The sequence below is a fragment of the Dromiciops gliroides genome, chromosome 2 (assembly GCF_019393635.1).
Source record: "Dromiciops gliroides isolate mDroGli1 chromosome 2, mDroGli1.pri, whole genome shotgun sequence".
Classification (NCBI taxonomy): Eukaryota; Metazoa; Chordata; class Mammalia; order Microbiotheria; family Microbiotheriidae; genus Dromiciops; species Dromiciops gliroides.
The window spans coordinates 484,777,332-484,796,754 of record NC_057862.1 but is presented as its reverse complement, the minus strand read 5'-3'; the positions used below and the strand labels follow the sequence as shown (position 1 = coordinate 484,796,754).

General features: G+C 40.5%; 1 protein-coding gene across 1 annotated transcript in view; it reads left to right on the top strand.

Moving 5' to 3' along the window:
• Window positions 1-19,423, top strand: part of PKD1L2 (polycystin 1 like 2) — a 155,638-nt gene that overhangs the window by 77,624 nt on the left and 58,591 nt on the right. The window contains 3 exon segments of the mRNA XM_043981005.1: window positions 5,528-5,727; window positions 7,461-7,675; window positions 9,077-9,293. Coding sequence (XP_043836940.1) covers window positions 5,528-5,727; window positions 7,461-7,675; window positions 9,077-9,293 — 632 coding nt within the window.

Below are 19,423 nucleotides of genomic sequence, written 5' to 3'. Positions count from 1 at the left end.
TTCCTAATGGCTGGCCACATTAACAAAGTACAGGAATTCATGGGATCAGATGAAGGACTAAACTGTGTAGTAGATCCCTATGAGAAATGAGGAACCATGCATGGAGTGTGGATAGGAATTAGGTGGATAGAGAATAGTGAGAGCAGGGGAGGGAAAAGGGCAGGAGAGCCCAGAATGCACAACGCTGGGAGTGGGAAATATTTCACATTATGTGTCAAACTGAACACTCTTATTTCCTAAGTCTGGAAGGGTAGTTGGGCTGAATGCCAGCCTAAAGAGCAAAGGACATGCACCATGGAAGAAGGGAAGCTACTCTGGCCACAATTCAATTCAACAAACATTTATTAAACAGCTACTACACAGCAGCCACTGACCCAGGGATACAAAGATGAAGAATTATAGACTCTGCTGTCCAGAAGCTGACAAGCATTTGGGGGTTGGGGCGGGAGTTGTAAAGGTAATAAGACTCGTGCATTGAAAAATAGGACACAACATAGGTAATCGTGGGAGCAGAGGAGAGATCGGGAAAAGTGCTTTAAAAACACTGAGGCAAGGAAAAATATTTTCAACTGGGGAGATCAGGGAGGCCCACATAAAGGAAATGGCTTCCAAAATGAACCTCCAAGAAAGAGGGGAATCTTGATGAGCAAGAGGTAGGGAGGGAATATGTTTCAGGCTTGGAGGTGTAATGATTGGAATGACGCCACCTACTGGAGACTTGCTGTGGAGACCTCCACCATGAGGAAAATGCCTCAGAGGCATTGTGGCTTTTCCTTGGCGTCAGGAAATGACGCTTGCTCATGGGTGCTGTCTATCAAGTCTACCAGCCAATCAACTGGAGGAGCCTCCTATGGTCTGGGAGGAGACAGGAAGGAGGAAAGGGAGCCTGCGCAGAGAGCGCTGGCCTTTTTGGCTTCCGGACTGGATGGTGGTGGCGGCAGAGGACTTCACAGGAGATTTGAGGAAAGATAGGAATGCCAGGCTGTTAGAATTCTGTTCTCAATCTTTTTCTTTCTATTTTCCAATAAACCCTTAAAAACCTAAACTCGTTTTATCAGTGATTTTTAGTCAGTTTCCCCCAAACTGGGGGAACACATTAGAATCCACATTTAGAATCTTAAATTACACAGTTGATAGACTGTATGTAAAGAGATAGAAAGCACATTGAGTTCTGAGAACGGTTAGTTCAGTTTAGCCAGAACAGAATGACTGAGGAGTATGATGTGAATAACTCTGAAAAGGTGTTATTGGAGCCAGACTGAAGAGGGCCTTGAGTGTTAGGCCAAGGAATTTGTGTTTATCCTTATAGGCAAAGGGGAGCCACTGAATTTTTGTGAGCAGGAGTGTGACATGATTAGACTGTGCCTTTGGAAAATTGTTTGGACAGTTGTAGGAAGACTGGATTAGACCTTGGAGGCCGAGACAAGTTAAAAGATGTTTTAATAAACTATCTAGGGGAGAGGGGTGGTAACTTGCCCAGATACTCCCTAATGCAAGGAAGTTTATTTTCCATGTTTATCTCATTGCCACCCCCTTCAAGTTCCCAGTACCCTCCTGACCCCATCATCTCACCAAGTAGCTGATACCATCATTGACACCAGGGCTAAAATTTACTCATCTACCTTTCCTGGGCTTTCTTCTGGTATTTACATTTTCTGATTTGTATCTTTCACCTTGAAAGGAAGGACTTGGCTTAGAGAAGAAGTATATCCAAAAAGAGAGAGCGGCAAGGGGCCTATCTTCTTGGAATCCTATTGCGTTCAAGATTGACTCAGGGTAAAAGTGGCTCCGCAGATACACTAACCACTAAACTTTACCATTCCTAACTCTTCTAGCCCCTGCGCCCCCTGACTCCAAGATGCCTGGATTATTCCACCCTCCTCTTTCCTGGGTACTTCCCCCTCCTCAAAATTAGGCAGTGGGCATTGGGAAGTCCTTAGCTTCACTCTCTGGAATCCCTACTTCTTCAAGTCCTCTAGCACTTGGGAGCCCTAGCATGGAGGCAGATCCTGAAGGACCCAAGTGGAACAAGCATAAAGGGCTTGTCTGGTGGGAGAACTTGAGGAGGGAAAGCCTGGGGTGGAAAGAACCTGGGTTATTGGGAGGAACTTGGTTGGAGGTTGGTTGATTTGGTTTAAATTAGATATGTGATTTCATAGACATAAGGAACTCTCAATGTGAAAACTCTTTACCAATGCAGACCAGGGCACAGTTACAATTTATAGTCCTGCCTCTAAGGTCAGCTCTCCATGCATTATGACATAGAACTTCTTTGTTTGTTTGGGGTTTTTGCTGGGCAATGAGGGTTAAGTGACTTGCCCAGGGTCATACAGCTAGTTAGTGTCAAGTATCTGAGGTTGAATTTGAACTCAGGTCCTCCTGAATCCAAGTCTGGTGCTTAATCCACTGCGCCACCTAGCTGCCCCAACATAGAACTTCTTATAAGGAAGTTTAACATAGTGGAGAGAACACTGAGTCAGGACTCTAAAAATCTGTTTGAGTATTTGGAAGGTGATCTCAGAGGGAAAGGCACTAGCAGCTGGAGGTGGGAGCATTTCACTGTGTGATCTCGCACTAGTTTCTTCCTGGAGTCTTTTCATCTGTAAAATGAGGGAGCTATGGTGCAGTGGATAAAGCACAGGCCCTGGAGTCAGGAGTTCCTGAGTTCAAATCCAGCTTCAGAAACTAAACACTTACTAGCCGTGTGACCCTGGGTAAGTCACTTAATCCCAATTGCCTTCCCCCAAAATAAAATAAAATAAAATGAGGGAGCTAAAGTACATCAGTGTCCTCCAGAGTTTCCAGATTGTGTACCCTATCAATAAAACATGTTTGAGCATACATTCCGAATGTGTGTATATTTACTTATTTATAAATTATATATAGGTACTACCATAGTAAAAATCATGTCATTATAACACACAAAAATAGAAATTTTATCCTAGAGTCAATAGGGAGCCACTAGAGTTTATAGGCAGACATGCACGTTAGGAAATCATTTTGTGTGGAGGAGAAATAGAATTGGAGAGAGACTTGAATTGGGGAGGCCAATTAAGAGGCTATTATTAGGGTCTGTGCTAGGACCTTAGTTATGTGATTTAAAGGGAGGGGACATACATGAAAGTTGTAGAAATTAAAAGAACATGGTTTGGCAACTGATTGGCTATGTGGGTTGAGTGAGAATGAGGAATCAAGGATGACATCAAGGGTGCAAGCTTGGGTAATTGTAGTTTCTTCTCTAGTAAATAGAGCGGTTTGGAGGCAAAGATAATGTAATGAGATTTGCAGCACAGATCACATGCCAAATGTGATTTACTCTGTCCCACCCAAAATGAAAATGAGGTAGGTGAGGTGGAATTCTTATTCATTGGTCACTGCTCTAGAATATAGAGCCCACCTTCTGAGGGTTATTTGCCACAGCCAGCTGGTCATCTCTATGATGGGGGTTGGGGTTCTTTGGGAAAAGGGGAATTTTTCTGTTTGCACCAGTGTGGCTGCTGTGGATACCAAGTTAGCAATTAGGTAATAACTTTCCTGAAGGATCAATATGGCTTTCAAATTCAGGAGGCTGGGAGTTGGCACAGCCTGTGGAGAAGACTGACTAGTGAAGTATTGGGGAATAAGAGTAGGTGTCGTTACATTTGAGATAAGGCCCATGATTGACTATCCCTGGGAAGGGTAGGATGTAACCCCAACCTCTAATTAGCTGATTAAATGCCCCTTGGGGTCAAGCCTTTCCTCCCAGGGTAGCAAGGTCCCCACTTTGGACACTATTTGGTCAGATGACCTCTAGGGTCTTTTCCACCTTTCATGGTGTATGACTGGATAGTAAGCCCCAATATGGATGGGAGTGTCAGAGAGAAGGTGTGTGTTGATGAGGATGATGGTGGTATGGGGAAAGCTATCAACATTGACATTAATTATAGACACTGGGAAACTAACAAAGCAAGAAGAGAAAGACAACAGGTATAGTCAAAGTGGTGCTGGGCACAGTCTTTTACGTGACTTACTGTTCGTGGGAGTTATGCCCAGTTACCAGGCAATACAATAGCAGCCATGGGTCTTTTGGGTCAGATGAACCAGGCTAGCCATTTTATATAACCCCAATACTAAGCTCTGCTCATGCATGCTCAATCCTCAGGACCTCTTAATTTTGTTTTATGGTAATTTGCTTACATCTTTTTTCTTTTTTCTTTTTTTAATAATAAGCATTTTTATATAAAGTTTTGAGTTCCAAATTCTATCCCTCTTTCCCTCCCCCTCCTCTCCCCTACCTGAGGCAAGAAGTAATCAGATATCGGTTATACATATGCAATTATGTAAAACATTACCATAGTAGTCCTTTTGTATAAGAAAACTTCAATAAATGAAATACACGAAAGAAATAAAGTGAAAAATAGCATGCTTCAGTCTGTGTTCAATCAATATCAGTTCTTTCTTTGGAGGTGGATAGTATGCTTCATCATTAGTCCTTTGGGATTGTCTTGCATCATTGCAAGACATAGTTGTCATTCAGTTTCTTCATCAGACAATATTGCTGTCACTGTGCACAGTGCTCTCCTAGTTCTGCTCATTTCTCTATGCATCAGTCCATATAAGTTTTTCCAGGCCTTTCTGAACTCATTCTGCTTGTCATTTATTATAGCACAATAATATTCCATTAGATCTGTACCACAGCCATTCCCCAGTTGATGGGCATTCCTTTGATTTCTGATTCTTAGCCACCACAAAAAGAGCTGCTATAAATACTTTTATACAAATAGGTCTTTTTCTCTTTGGGGGGATGTTTTTGGATCAAAGGGTATGCACAGTTTACAGTCCTTTGGGCATAATTCAAATTTGCTCTCTAGAGTGGCTGGAACAGTTCACAACTCCACCAGCAGTGGGTTAGCATCCCAGTTTTCCCACAGCCCCTCCAACATCCTACATTTTCCTTTTTTGTTATATTTACCACTCTGATAGATGTAAGGCAGAACTTCAGAGTTTCTTTAATTTGCATTTCTTGATCAATAGTGATTTCTTTGTCTGAAAACTGCATATTCATAGCCTTTGACCATTTATCAACTGGAGAATGATTTGTATTTTTATAAATTTAATTCAGTCCTCTATATATTTTAGAAATGAGGCCTTTTTCAGTGATACTTGTTGCAAAAATTCTTTCTCAGGTTTCTGCTTTCCTTATAATTTTAGTTACATTTGTTTTGTTTGTACAAAAGCTTTTTAATTTTATATAATCAAAATTATCTATTTTACATTTTGTAATGCTCTCTGTATCTTCTTTGGTCCTAAATTCTTCCCCTGACCATAAATCCTGACAGGTAAACTACTCCATCATTTGCTTACATCTTAAAACAGTTAGAAAGACTACTGATAAGGTTTGCTGGGAAGACACACCTGTCAACATCTCATGTGAAAATACACAAGGGGTTTTAGTCAAGGTCCAGAAATGATTTCTTCCTTTCCTTCCTCTCCCTTTTCTTTCTCTCCTTTCTTCCTTCAAACCTTTTTTCTACTTCCTCCCTTACAGCCACCTGTTTTTCATGAAGACCTCAAAGGGTTTCCAGGATGGACACATTTGGTATTCAATTTTCAGCTGCTCCCCTCGAAGCTCATTTACAAGAGTTCAGAGAGTGTCCTGTTGCTTCTCTCTGCTCCTCTGCACTATGCTGACCAGCATCATGTTCTGGGGGGTCCCCAAAGATCCAGCTGAGCAGAAAATGGACTTGGGTAATTCCTGCCTGAATGGGGGTCGTGGGCCAGAGGATGATTAATATGCCAACATTGCTGTCAGTTTTGTCTGTTTTCCTCATCAACAACCATCATTAGCATCATCAACAAGCATTTATTGAGCACCTACTATGTGCCAGATACTGTGTTAATTGCTGGTGATACAAAGAAAAGGCAGAAACATGGTCCCTGCCCTTAAGGAGCTCACATTCTAATGGGGGAGTGTACATAGAAACAACTATATGCATATAAATAAATTCAGTGTAAATGAGAGTTAATTTTGGAGGAAGGTACTCGAAGTAAGAGTGTGGGGGGTGGGCAAAGCACAAAGTAACGATGGGGAGGGGGCAGCTAGATGTGTAGTGAATAGAGCACCAGCTCTGGATTTAGGAGGATCTGAGTTCAAATCTGGACTCAGACACTTGACACTTACTATCTGTGTGACCCTGGGCAAGTCATTTAACTCTCATTGCCCTGCAAAAAACAAACAAAAAAATGATGGGGAAAGGCTATTGGTTGCTTAGATCCTAGGCTTTGGCTGACTCTTGTTTTTAATCTATGAGCTCCTCATTGAACTGTAATATTTTTGAGAACAGGAACTATTTTTTATTTTATTTTATTTTATTTTATTTTATTTTATTTTTTGGTTACATTTTAAGTTTTGAACTGTCTCCCTCCCTCCCCACTCCACCCCAGAGAAGGGCAACCATTTGACACATATGCATATGTGTGTGTGTGTGTGTGTGTGTATGTGTGTAGATAGCTAGCTAGCTAGCTATAGGTATATGTAAAACCATACTAAGCGTGCTTCTATTTATTAGTTCTTTCTCTGGATGTGGGTAGTATCTTCTTTTGTAGTTAATTTGAGAATTTATAATACTCAAAATAACTTAGTCATTAACAGTTGTTCTTCAAACAATATTGCTCTTACTATATACAATGTTCTCTTGATTCTGTTCATTTCACTCTTCATTATTTCATGCATGTTTTTCTAAAATCAACCAGCTCATCATTTCTTACATCATGGTAGTTTTCCATCTCAATTAAATACCACAATTTGTTTAGCCATTCTCCAATTGATGGGCATCCCCTCAATTCCAGTTCTTTGCCATCACAGAGCTGCTTTAAATATCTTAGAACATATAGATTCTTTTCCTTCTCCCCTGAAAATCTTGGAAAACATACCTAATAGTGATTTTAATTGGGTCAAAGGGTATACACAATTTTATAACTCTTTGGGCATTTTTTCCAGATTATTTTCCAAAATGGTTGGAACAGTTCACAGTTCCACCAACAGTATATTTATGTCCCAATTTTTCCACATTCCCTTCAACAGTTGTAATTTTCCCCTTCTATCAACCTGATAGGTATGAGATAATATCTCAGTTGTTTTAATTTCCATTTCTCTAATCAGTAATGATTTAGAGCATTTTTCATATGACTACATTTTTATTTCTTCATCAAAAAACTGCCTATTCATATCCTTTGACCATTTATCAATTGAGAAATGACTCATTCTTATAAATTTGACAAAGTTCTGTATATATTTGCCATATGAGACCTTTATCCAAGAAACTATCTATAACATTTCCCCCCAGTTTTCTACTTTCCTTACAGGAACTATTTTTTTTTTTTTTGCATTTCTTTGTATCCTCAGAGCTTACTTAGCACAGTACCTGCTGTGTACTTAATAAATGCTAATTGACTAATTGACTTTCTTTTTGACTACTCAGGTAAAATTGAATTCACTTGGCAAGAAGTGATGATTGGTTTAGAAAGCTCCCTCCTTATGTTCCCCATCAACCTACTTATTGTTCAGATCTTCCGGAACACACGACCTTGGACACCCAAAGATGAGAAAACTGGGAAGGGTCCCATGCCCCCACAGTCTCCTCCCTCCCCAGGAGCTGTGCGGGAGGCCTTCCTCACCTCTGAGACCGTAACAAAGGCAAGTTTTCCTATGTATACACTGAGATTAAAGAGAGCATATCCCCTCTGACTGGGTTTTACTACAATTTTTAGAGAAGAGGAATCATTCTATGGGGTAAAAGGGCAACACATCTGGCCAGTAAAGGTGCCAGCTTCTCTTGATATCTGAAGCTGTCGATTACCAGGCTTCTGGGCAGGCACTTCACAAGCTGGCCCATATACTATAGAGAAGAGTGAGAACAAGAGAACTTCCAGCCACTCCTTAAGGAAAGAAGGAAGGGAACTAGCATTTACTACTATGTGCTAGGCTCTATGCTAAACACTTTACAAATATCTTGTTTGATACCCACAGCAACCCTGCAAAGTGGGTGCTGTGATTATCTCTATTTTGAGTTGATGAAACTGAGGCAGACTGAGGTTAAGTGACATTCCAGGGTCACACAGCTGGTAGGTCTGTGAGGCCAGATTTGAACTCAGACTCAGATTATCCCGACTCCTCGCCCAGTCCTCTATTCACAGTGCTATCTAGCACAGACACAAAACAGAGAGGGGGATACAAAAACAGACAGACGCAAGTAAACAAACTCCCCAGGGAAAAACTGTCCGGCCATGGTGAAATCTCATACATCTTGTTCTTCCACCTGCTGATGCAATTCTGCAGTTTGGGTATCAGTTTAGAAACATTAGCCCTGAAGTCTGGCCTAGCTATGCTTTTATAACCTGGCTATAGGCTGCTTCAAGGGGTAGAAAGATCGGTGCCCATTTCAGGGCTGTTGGTGGCAGCTTCTATGTTCCTACCCCCTGCCCCAGATTAACTCCCTTCCTTCCTGATTCTGTTGACTGACATGTTGCCTTGCATGAGTCCTGAGGGTCCCCAACCACTGCTGATTTTGGAGGTCCTTGTACCCCAAATAAAAAAGAAAATAAAGATACTGACAGCACCCAAAAGAGCCAGACCATCATTTGAATTTTTTTAGTTGTATGTTTTCTAAACCCTAACCTTGCAAACATGCTAATGCTTGAAAGAGAAATCTATTTTTGGTGCAATATCTCACCCACTGTTAAATGTGACTAGCCAATCCAGTGTAATACAGTGTGATCTAGTGGGTAGAGCATTGGATTTGAAGTCAGGAAGGCCTGCATTCAAATCCAATCTTAGTATGCAACCCTGGGCAAGTCACTTCATCTATTTGCCTCAATTTCTTCATCTCTAAAATGAAAGGTAAAAATAGCCCTTACTTCCCAGGGTTGTTATAAGGATCAAATGAGATAATGATTGTAAAGCACTTAGAATGGTGCCTGGCACATAGTAAGTGCTATTTAAATGATAGCTTCTGTCACTACAAGGGACTATGAGGCCAAAGAGGACTGACCTCAGGTCCCTGTAGGAGAGCAGTATTTTTGTTTTTTCAATTTGCAGGATATTTGGAGAATTGTCAGCTCATTACTTAAAACTCTGAAGATTTCGTCACCTGCTTCAGGGGCAGAGCTGGGAAAATCAATGGATATCAACAAACTTTTGGCTTTAATAGAAGAGATCATTTGCCCAGAGGACAAAACTGGAAAGGATTTTAATGAGGAGGGCAGGAAAAAGGAGGCTGTCTCTATCTTTACCCTTAGGCCTGTCAACTTAAAAGGTAAGTTGCAAGAAGAACAAGTCTCTCATAGCTCTGTGACCAGATATTAGATGTGATCTCCAAACTTTCATTCTTTTTGGAATAAAGCAGAAGCATCTCTTGTTGCCCCAAGACCAGCCATGCCTTTCTTCCTTTTATCAGGTGACCTCACTTCCTAAATTAGTGAGAGGATAAAGGCCTTTAGTGCCTGTACCTTCACTTTCCTTCTCCACCAAACCCCTCCTCCCAAACCCTCTGAAGCTATACATTCACCATAATCATAGATTATTTTTAATATTGCATCCATTTCCTGCTGCTTTCTTTACATGTCAGAAGAAAAGATAACCTTTCTTTTTGCCAGATGTAACTCCTCTACCTTTCCCCATGATCCTAGAGTCTTCCACTCTCCAAAGCTCGTTTCCACTCCCGTTGCTTTCAAGTCCAGGAAGTCCAGGCTTTTACACCAATATTAGCACAGCAGTTCCCAAGTTGACCTCCCTGCACATAGCCTTTCTCTCATCCCTTCAATCTTGCAAAAGGCTGTTGGGTAAATATTCCTTGAACATCATTTACATTACCATAACTTGTGTTGTATCACTCACTTTCTCAAAAGCCTCAAGTGACTCCGTTTTCCACCATATCAAGTCTAGAATCTTTAGCGTAGGAAATTTAGCTTTTTACTCAAAGAGTAATTGTTAATGGTTCAGTATGAACCTAACGAGTCTAATGGAATGCAACAGGAATCTAATTGGCTCTGTGCTAAAGAATAATTTTATCAATGACTCAGATAAAGGCATAGTTTACATGTTCATCAAATTTTCACATGACACAAACTCGAGAAAAATGGCTAACAAAGTGGATAACAGGGTTGGGAGCCAAAAGGAATCTTGACAATCTGGAAGACTGGGCTGAATCTAGTAAGAGGAATTTCAGTAGGAATAAATATAAATTTTAAGGTCTAGTTGAAAGAAAACCAACTTTTAAAGTAAAAGATGGGAGATGCATGGTTACACAACATTTGTGGGGCAATGAGGGTTAAGCGATTTGCCCAGGGTCACACAGCTAGTAAGTGTCAAATGTCTGAGGCCAGCTTTGAACTCAGGTCCTCCTGAATCCAGGGCCGCTGCTTTATCCTCTGTGCCACCTAGCTGCCCCCTAGACAGCAATTCTGAAAAAGATCTGAAGGGTGTAATGAATTGTAAATTCACTATGAATCATCAGTGTAGCATGACAGGCCAAAAACCCCAATACAATTTTAAGCTATAATAAGAAAGGCATAGCTTCCAGGAATAGGTAACTGATAGCTCTTTTGTACTCTTGTCAGAACACTTAAGGAGTACTGTTTTTTTTTTATTTTTTTATTCTGGGCACCAGAGATTATAAAGGAATTGATAAACTGGAATGTCCCAAGGAAGGAACTGGAATGGTCCTTAAGTCCATGTCTTATGAGGAAAAGTTGATGAAATTAGACATGTTTAGGCTGGAGAAGATTCGGGGAGAACATGATGGCTGTATGCAAGTATCTGAAAAGCAAAGATGTGAAGGAGGGATGATTTATTCTGCTTGGCCCCATAGGGCAAAACCAGGAACAATGGATGGCTGGAAGTTGCATAGAGGCAGGCCACTTTGGACTTGTGTCCCCTCAGTCAGAGCTATCCAAAGTCACATGGTCCCCTGCAGACATGACAGGTTTTCTCTCCTGAGAGGTCTTCAAGCAGAGGCTAGATGGCTATTTGCCATGTATATAATAGTGGGTATTCTTTCTTGTATGGATTAGATAAGGTGGCCATTGAGGTGTCCCTCCTCTCTCTCAGATTCTGTGATTCTGACTAGGATGTGCCCTGAGCCATGCTTTAAAAGAGGACCAAAGTTCAGATGCCTGCAGAAAGAGTTACTATCCTGCACATGAAGAAAGGGTCTAGAATCAATACTGGCCCAACATGCTATGCAATATTTTTTACTACTCTCAAGTTACATAGTCAACACAGAGTCTACATTTTCTTTAATACAGTTCAGTTCTTATACTTTTTATCATTAGTTCTGAGATATAGGTTGAACAAGCTTTTAAATTTTTATTTTGACAAATGCCATGTATCCAATTATCTATTTTATAAGATTCTCTAGATGGCCAGCTCCTTCAGAATAAGAGCTGTCTTTTTATCTGTCTTTTTTTGTTTTTGTTTTTGTTTTTTGCAGGGCAATGGGGTTTAAGTGACCTGCCCAGGGTCACACAGCCAGTAAGTGTCAAGTGTCAGAGGCCAGACCTGAACTCAGGCACTCCTGAATCCAGGGCTGGTGCTTCATCCACTGCGCCACCTAGCTGCCCCTTTATCTGTCTTTTTTAACCTCACCATCCAGCACAGAACACTGCATTTATTAGATACTTAATAAATGATGATTCAGTTGATCTGAGTCTTTATTAGTAATTCTTAATTCTGAGTCTGTATTAGTAATTCTTAATGAAGATAATGTTCCATTTCTTTCACAATGTAGTTGCCAATTTCCACAGTACTTTCCTATCCCATTATATCATTTGATCCTCATGACTTCCTTGAAAAAGTTACATGGCAGGGACCCACTTTACAGATAAGGAAACTGAGGCCCAAGAATGGAAGTGACTTGCCTGAAGGCAGGTGTAAATAAGTGGGAATTAGAACCCGGGTTTTTGGATGCATATCCTAGTGTTGGCTACCAAATTACAGCTCTCTGCTTGATTTCCTTACTGTGTTTCATTTACCCAAAAGGTAAATTTAATTTAAAAAATATAATTGTCTACAAGATGAAGAGATAAATTAAATCACTGAAAAAGACTCCTCCCTTATGATGCTTACATTACTTAGTATGTTTGGTATGAGAAATTTAAGAGTGAGTTTTATGCCAATTAGCTCAGGAATTATCTGGAAATAAAGGCATTTTGAGGGTGGAGGGTTCCTTGCTTATTTCTAAATAAACCCAAGTGTCACTGGCTGTTCTTCTGAACTCCAGCTTTTCTTGTAGAGACTACTGTCCAGAGTTGCCAATTTTCCACACAGGATAAAGTCTTACCATGTCTCTATGCATACTAGCAGATGTTAGCAAAACAAATACCTTTAAGACCCAAGGACAGGGCTTTCTAGTTTCTTGATATACATTACACTACATGCATTACTTCTCCAGTTCTTATCCCTGCCCAGGAAGGCCTGTCAAGAGATCCCCTTACTCATAGTAGCAACTGTCTTCTGTAGTTTGTATATTTCTCATTGAGAAATGCTCATATAAGAATGTGCCAGACCTGGCTTGGAAAACTGTCTTCTTTAATGATCCCATGAAAGACAAAGGATATATGGACCTGGATAGACTTTGTCTTTGGGTCTTAGAGGTATTTGTTTTGCAAGTTGTCTCTGCATTCATGTGTGTACACTTCTATATTCTTTGTGCTATATCTTGTACCCATTGCCATTCAGACTCAACAAATATTTATTAAATGTCTATCGTTTGCAAGGCATTTTGCTGCCCACTGAACTACACAGATAGATATGCCACAGACCCTGTTCTTAAGGAGCTTACGTATAATGGGGGAATGCATGAATACATTAATAATGAGGATGTAAAGGCTAGACCTAGAGCAAATGCTCTGAGATGTCAAGAAGGGAGAGATCATTTTCCACTGAGGGTGTCAGGAAAAGAAAGCTTCGTGGAGGGCAAATGGCATTTGAGTGACTTTTGTTTCTATGAACCTTAGTTTATTCAGCTGTAAAATGAGAAGTTGTACTATATGATTTTTAAGGACCCTTCCAGTTGTTAAATCCTATGATATGAGCAAAGGTAAGAAGGCAGGAGAAGGCAGAGTGAAATCAGGGAACAATAATTGACTGGAATGTAGAGTATACATATGGATAACTCCTGGGGAAACCCTACAACTTACTGGTCATGTCCCCTGCAAGGGACTATCTATCCCATGTTCCAGGTAGTCTGTGGGTCTACATCCCCTACAACCCCTCACTAATGTATTTACCTTTAATAGCCAGAGGATACAATTAGTCCAAAGTGAAGTCATGTAATGAAAATGCATAGTAAGAAAAGTAGCAGCAGAATGTTTCTCCCTAAAACCTGGGGTGCATTTTCCCACAAATAGAGAATTAAAAGGAAGAGTGGATAGATGTGGAGAATATGCAGGGAAGGATACATGTGTAGAGAATATGTGTGGCCAGGCCACAAGTGTAGAAAAGCACCCACATATTAAATATATGCAGCAACTCAGACCTCCAGTGCTGTTGGACCACTGATGTTTTGTAATGATGTCATCACATTAATCTTTCTGAGGTTGCAGTCTCTGATAGACACTGCTCAGACAGGCATAGTCTCAGACATTGCTCTTCTAGACTCATAATCTCTTTAGGACACTGCTCAGCTTTGGATAGGCTTTGTTGGACACTATTGTACTATAGTCTGACATCCTAGCTATCTCTTCCTCAGGGAAAAGAGGATATTAATTACTAATCTTTCTTAGCTTGAAGTCCTTGTGTTTTCCCCCCAAATCTCTTGGAAAAGGCAAAAATCCTTGCTTAGGAACCAGGAAAAAGCCTTGGGTTCTCCTGTCTTATTGTCTGATTGCTTCCCAAGCATCTTCAAATTGAGGCCTCTCATTTTCCCAGCAGTATATTCTCAACCTCATATACCAACTTCTTTAAAACAAATAACTGGGTCTTCCCAGCTAGTTACTCCTCTATGGCTTAGTCTTTTTTTTTTAAATATCACATACTAATCCAGGGACTTGGATTTTTCTGCCTGAGACCTTACTCCAGTTAATGGTAAATATTCTATCTTGCTCCCAATGTTGATCTCTAAAGGCTAGATGATAAGCCAGACGATGCTTATTTTCCCAATAACCACTAAACAGCTTTGGGGTTCCAGGTTTCCTAGTTTTAACTCTGAGCTTCTTTTGCTCTTCCAAGTAGGTTAGTGAGTAAGGAAAAGGCAAAGAAACAAGCCAAGCAATGTAGTTGCTATTTGCTTACCCCTATTTTCAGCCAGCAAAGGCCTAAAAGGGACTTTGCCCCATATGGTTGCACATAAAGGGAGTAGAGTGAAATTATAATGAAAAGATAGGTTAGAGCCAGACTATAAAGGCATCAAATGCCAGGATTAGGGATTCTGTGATGCTATCTCAGGGACTTTTATGCAAAAAATAGTGGGTAATCAGTAAATGTTTGTGAAACATATATCTGAGGCTCCAACAGAGGAACATATTGCTTTCCTTGGGATTTTGGGTGTGCCAGCCTGTCATACATAGGTATAGGTCTGGTCTCCCTGAAAAGCAAGCATGGTGGGGTGAGGGAGATTGCCTAACGATTTCCAGAAGCAACAGAAGGAAGAAGGACAGTGGTGCTAAATGGAATGAGGCCAATGAAGAGCTGAACCCAGATCTTGAAACAGAGTAGGGAAGAAGACTGAAAAGATACACAGAACCTAGATCTTGTTTCTCTGAGGGTGGGAATGAAATAAATATAAAAGAATGATAGAAATAGAGGAGAAGTGTTAGCTTTTTAACTTGGCCCCAAAGGGAAGAACTAGGAACAACTAATAGTAGATGCAAACCAGAAGATTTAGGCTCTATATAAGGTAAAACTTGATAGCAATTAGAACCATTTCAACACAGAATAGGTTGCCTCAAGAGTTAGTAAATTTTCTTTCGGGGCAGCTGGGTGGTGTAGTGGATAAAGCACTGGCCCTGGAGTCAGGAGAACCTGAGTTCAAATCTCACCTCATACTTACTAGCTTTGTGGCTTTGGGCAAGTCACTTAACCCCAATTGCCTTAATCATCTGGGGCCATCTCTAGTTGTCCTGATACATAATGTTGTCATCTGGACCCAGATGGCTCTGAAGGAGAGAGTGAGGTTGGTGACCTTGCACAGCTCTCCCTTACTTAAAACTAATTCAGTGCCAGTCATGACATCACCCCACTGTCATGGTCCTCTTCAAGAATAAAGGACAAACAACAACAAATTGCCTGTCACTGGAGGTCTTCAAATAGACTGGACTTCAACTGGACGACCAATCACTTGTCATACATGCTAGAGAGATTTTTGTTCAGGTATCGGTTGGGTTAGATTAATTGTGAAGTCCTTTCCATCTTAGAAATTCTGATTCTGTGGGAAGTTAAAAATAAAACAGGGAGGAAAGTATAGAAAAGGACAAGATGTTCCAAGCAAGCTTTTGTTTTCTTGCTGAAAGTGATCTTAGATATAGAAACAAAGCCTTTGTCCCCTCCCCACTTGCTTCCCTTCCCATGGAGGTCAATGTCCTGGACAGAGGACACTTCACAGGGCTGTCAAGGGTACCTCTTGTCACCCAGCTCTGATAGCCTGGTGCAAATAACCAATGTCCACATGGAAAATTTGAAAATGTAATCATTGACTCACTGGGGATGAGTCCAAGGGAACTGTTTGGAATAACTTGGATTCTGATCATGAGGTTAGAAAAGTGTGGTCAGCTTTTAGGCTAGGAAAACTTGATTGCTTATTAGCAAACTTCCAGGAAGAGTGAAAGGTTGTTGTGTAGATGAGGGATCATAGAATTGGTGCTGGAAAAGGATCTTAGATGTCATGTCATTTTTCAGATTACTTGCCCAAAGTCATATAAATAGTAACAGAGCTGGGATTTGAAATTGGGATTTCTAATTCCAAATCTAATTTTCTTATCACTATGCCATATAGGCAGATCAGTTTTTATAATCTTCTTTCTTCATAAAATTCAGTATGTTGGCAGGTACAAACACTCCACATATTCGTGGTTCATAAAAACAAATGGTTCCCTCTCTTACCTTAGTTGGTATCCTATGTCTTGCCACCATGGTTAGAGCTCCTCTCATCTGTTATGAAAAGCTTGGAGCCTAAAGTGTGGTTTTGGTCATGTGATCAACAAGATGGAGGACACGTTCTCTGACCTCTCAAACTTCTCCAAAATTGGAATTAGATAGAAGTGATAAAGCACTTTCAACGTTTTCCCTGATCTAGAAAATCAAGAATCCAAACAAGGTAAAAATACAAGGAACTAACAGAAAGGAAGGCAAATCCCTAACTCAATCACTCAGGACTCCCATATCCCCTCCCCACCATGTGGGCAGAACCACATAAGCAGACCCACTCACTTGCAACAAAAAAAATCAACTCTACACTTCCTAATTCCTAGGAAAACCAAAAGTCAGAAGTTTGTTCTGGCTAGGACAGCAGTGTGGTAGTACTCTGTACTTCAACAGAGCTCAGTCAAAGAATTGAAGAACAAAAGGAGCAGAGGCAGCATACATCTGTATGGCTGTGTGGCACCCCATTAAGCCTGAGGGAAAGAGCCCAGCATCTAGCTGGTGATAATTCTGACCTTTTCATTCTTCCCCTTTCCCATACCGCAGGTCATTTTTGGCTGAGAGTGAGTCTGGTAAAATGTGAATTACCCAGCATGGGAGGAAGCTGAGCCAGCTTTGAGGTTCAGCCTCCAGGGGAAGAAGTCAGAAAGAGGGTAATAAGGAAAAAAGACTGGAATTACGAAAGATCTCAGAAAAAAATCAACATGCAGGGGGAGAGCCCTCATCTGTAATGGTCCCATGAGAAGCCATGCCTTCAACATGCACATCATTATGCCAAGTTTTTGCCATTCCTTTCAGTTTTGAATCTCTGCACAATTGTGTTATGTGTGTGATATTGTTATACACAATTGTTAATTGTGTATGTGTGTGATAATATGAGCCACACAGGTTTGGGAGACCAACCTGAAAATCTTCTTACCACCCCTGAAAATCTTTCCCCATGCAATATTTTTGCATGGGAAAATATACAAGTTCCAAACCACAGACTTACAGGACCAATTTTAAAGGGCTTTGCATCCTGTAGAGCCCAGAAGAGCCTCTGTGTTCCTGGGGTAAATAATAAAGAATGATGATTTAATTTGCATTGCATCTGTGGGCCTCCTAAGGGAGGCAAGCTAAGAAAACAACCCTTTTGGAGGGTACCATTTATTTACTATGTGACATTGAATGAGACTGTTTTCTCTCTTGTAAAATGGGATTATCCCTGCTCATCTCATGGGGCAGAGTGGGAACACATTAGAATTTCAAAAAAGAAAATACTCTCTTAAAAAAAAATATTGTTTGTTTGGTTTGTTTTTTGCGGGGCAATGGGGGTTAAGTGACTTGCCCAGGGTCACACAGCTAGTAAGTGTCAAGTGTCTGAGGCCGGATTTGAACTCAGGTACTTCTGAATCCAAGGCCAGTGCTTTATCCACTGCGCCACCTAGCTGCTCCCAAGAAAATACTCTTAATTGGATCTATACCTGAAAAAGCAGCCCCCCTACACCGTACCCTGAGTGGTCATCCTGCCTTAGCTTAAAGACCTCCATAAAAGGGAATGCACTACCTCCAAAAGCTGATCTTTCCACTTCTGCATCACTCTAATGGCTAGAAAGTTTTTCCTTAAGACAAAAAAGTTACCTCTTTGTGTTATCCTACTACTGATTCTAACTTTCTCCTTTTGGACCAAACAGAACAAATCTATTCTCTCCTCCACATAACTGCTCTTCAAATATTTGACAGTTATCACATCCTTAATGAGTCTTTTCTTCTCTCTGCCTAGTTCCAACCTATCCCCATAGAACTTAAACTTGAACTTTAACACCACCCTGGTTGCCCTCCTCTGGACCCTCCAGTGCGGTGCTTAGAATTGGACATAATGTTTCAGACATGGTTCGATCTGAGAAAAGTACAGACAACCATAATGCCTATGAGTCTCTGAGTGTAGCCCAAGATCAAGTTAGTTTTATTCATTGCCATTTCATATTGTTGACTTATATTAAGATACCCAGATCATTAAGACACCCAGATCTTTTTCATATGAACTGTTTCCTTCTTTTTCTCATAATTATGAAGTTAATTTTTTGATCCAAGTATAAGACTTTACATTTATCCTTACTAAATTGTATCTTTTTGTTTTGTTTTGTTTTTGCGGGGCAATAATGGTTAAGTGACTTGCCCAGGGGCACACAACTAGTAAGTGTCAAGTGTCTGAGGCTAGATTTGAACTCAGGTCCTCCTGAATCCAGGACTGGTGCTTTATCCACTGTGCCACCTAGCTGCCTCTTCTTTTTCTTCTTTTTTTTTTGCATAGATTGCATCTTAATAAATTTTTTTCTATAGTCTACTCTGTCAAGATTTTATGTTAAGTCCCAATTCTGGCATTTAGTGTGACATATAAATGTAAAAAGAGTTTGTGAATTATGATGTTCTTAGATGCACATGTATTTTTTTCCAAGGCTGCTTTGGTTGACAAATGGCATTAAATATGTATATTATATTGTACATATATATGTGTGTACGATAGAGATATATAAATATGTACATATTATAGATCTATGAGAGGCAATGTAATATAGTGGATAGAGAGATGATCTCAGAACAAGGAAGACCTGGATTCAAATCTCTCCTCTGACACATAATGACTATGTGACCCTAAGTAAGTCATTTAGCTTCTCATTTGCTCTAGGCAATTCTTTAAGACTATAAGTTGCAGAAAAGATGCTGACCTGAATTGGTAGAGAATGTCCTCATCTGGGAGTTCTCTATATCAGCTAATCCACAAGTCTACTCCCTATCATAATGTGTGTGTATGTATGTATGTATTGTTGTCCTTTCAAATTTTTGTTTTTGAGAAAGGAATAAGCCTTATAGGAGGTCATAAGATAATAAAATTAGAAAGAAATATACAGGTTTTTTTAGTCCAATTCCTTCATTTCACAGATGAGTAAACAGAGGCCTAGAGAGGCTAAGGGATTTGCCTAAGGCATTATGGTGTAGTGGATAGAGTGCTGGAATCTAGAGTCTAAAATAAGTCAATTTGGGGCAGCTAGGTGGCACAGTGGATAAAGCACTGGCCCTGGATTCAGGAGGACCTGAGTTCAAATCTGGCCTCAGACACTTGACACTGTGTGGCTCTGGGCAAGTCACTTAACCCTCATTGCTCCCCCCCAACACACACACACAAAAAGTCAATTTTAATCATAGCACAATACTAATGTGTGTGCTTGGGCAAGTTCCTTATCCTCTGGCCTTAGTTTCTTCATCAGTAAAATGAGTGGGCTTGACCAGATGACCTGAAAAGTCCCTTGTTACACTGTCTATGGTCCT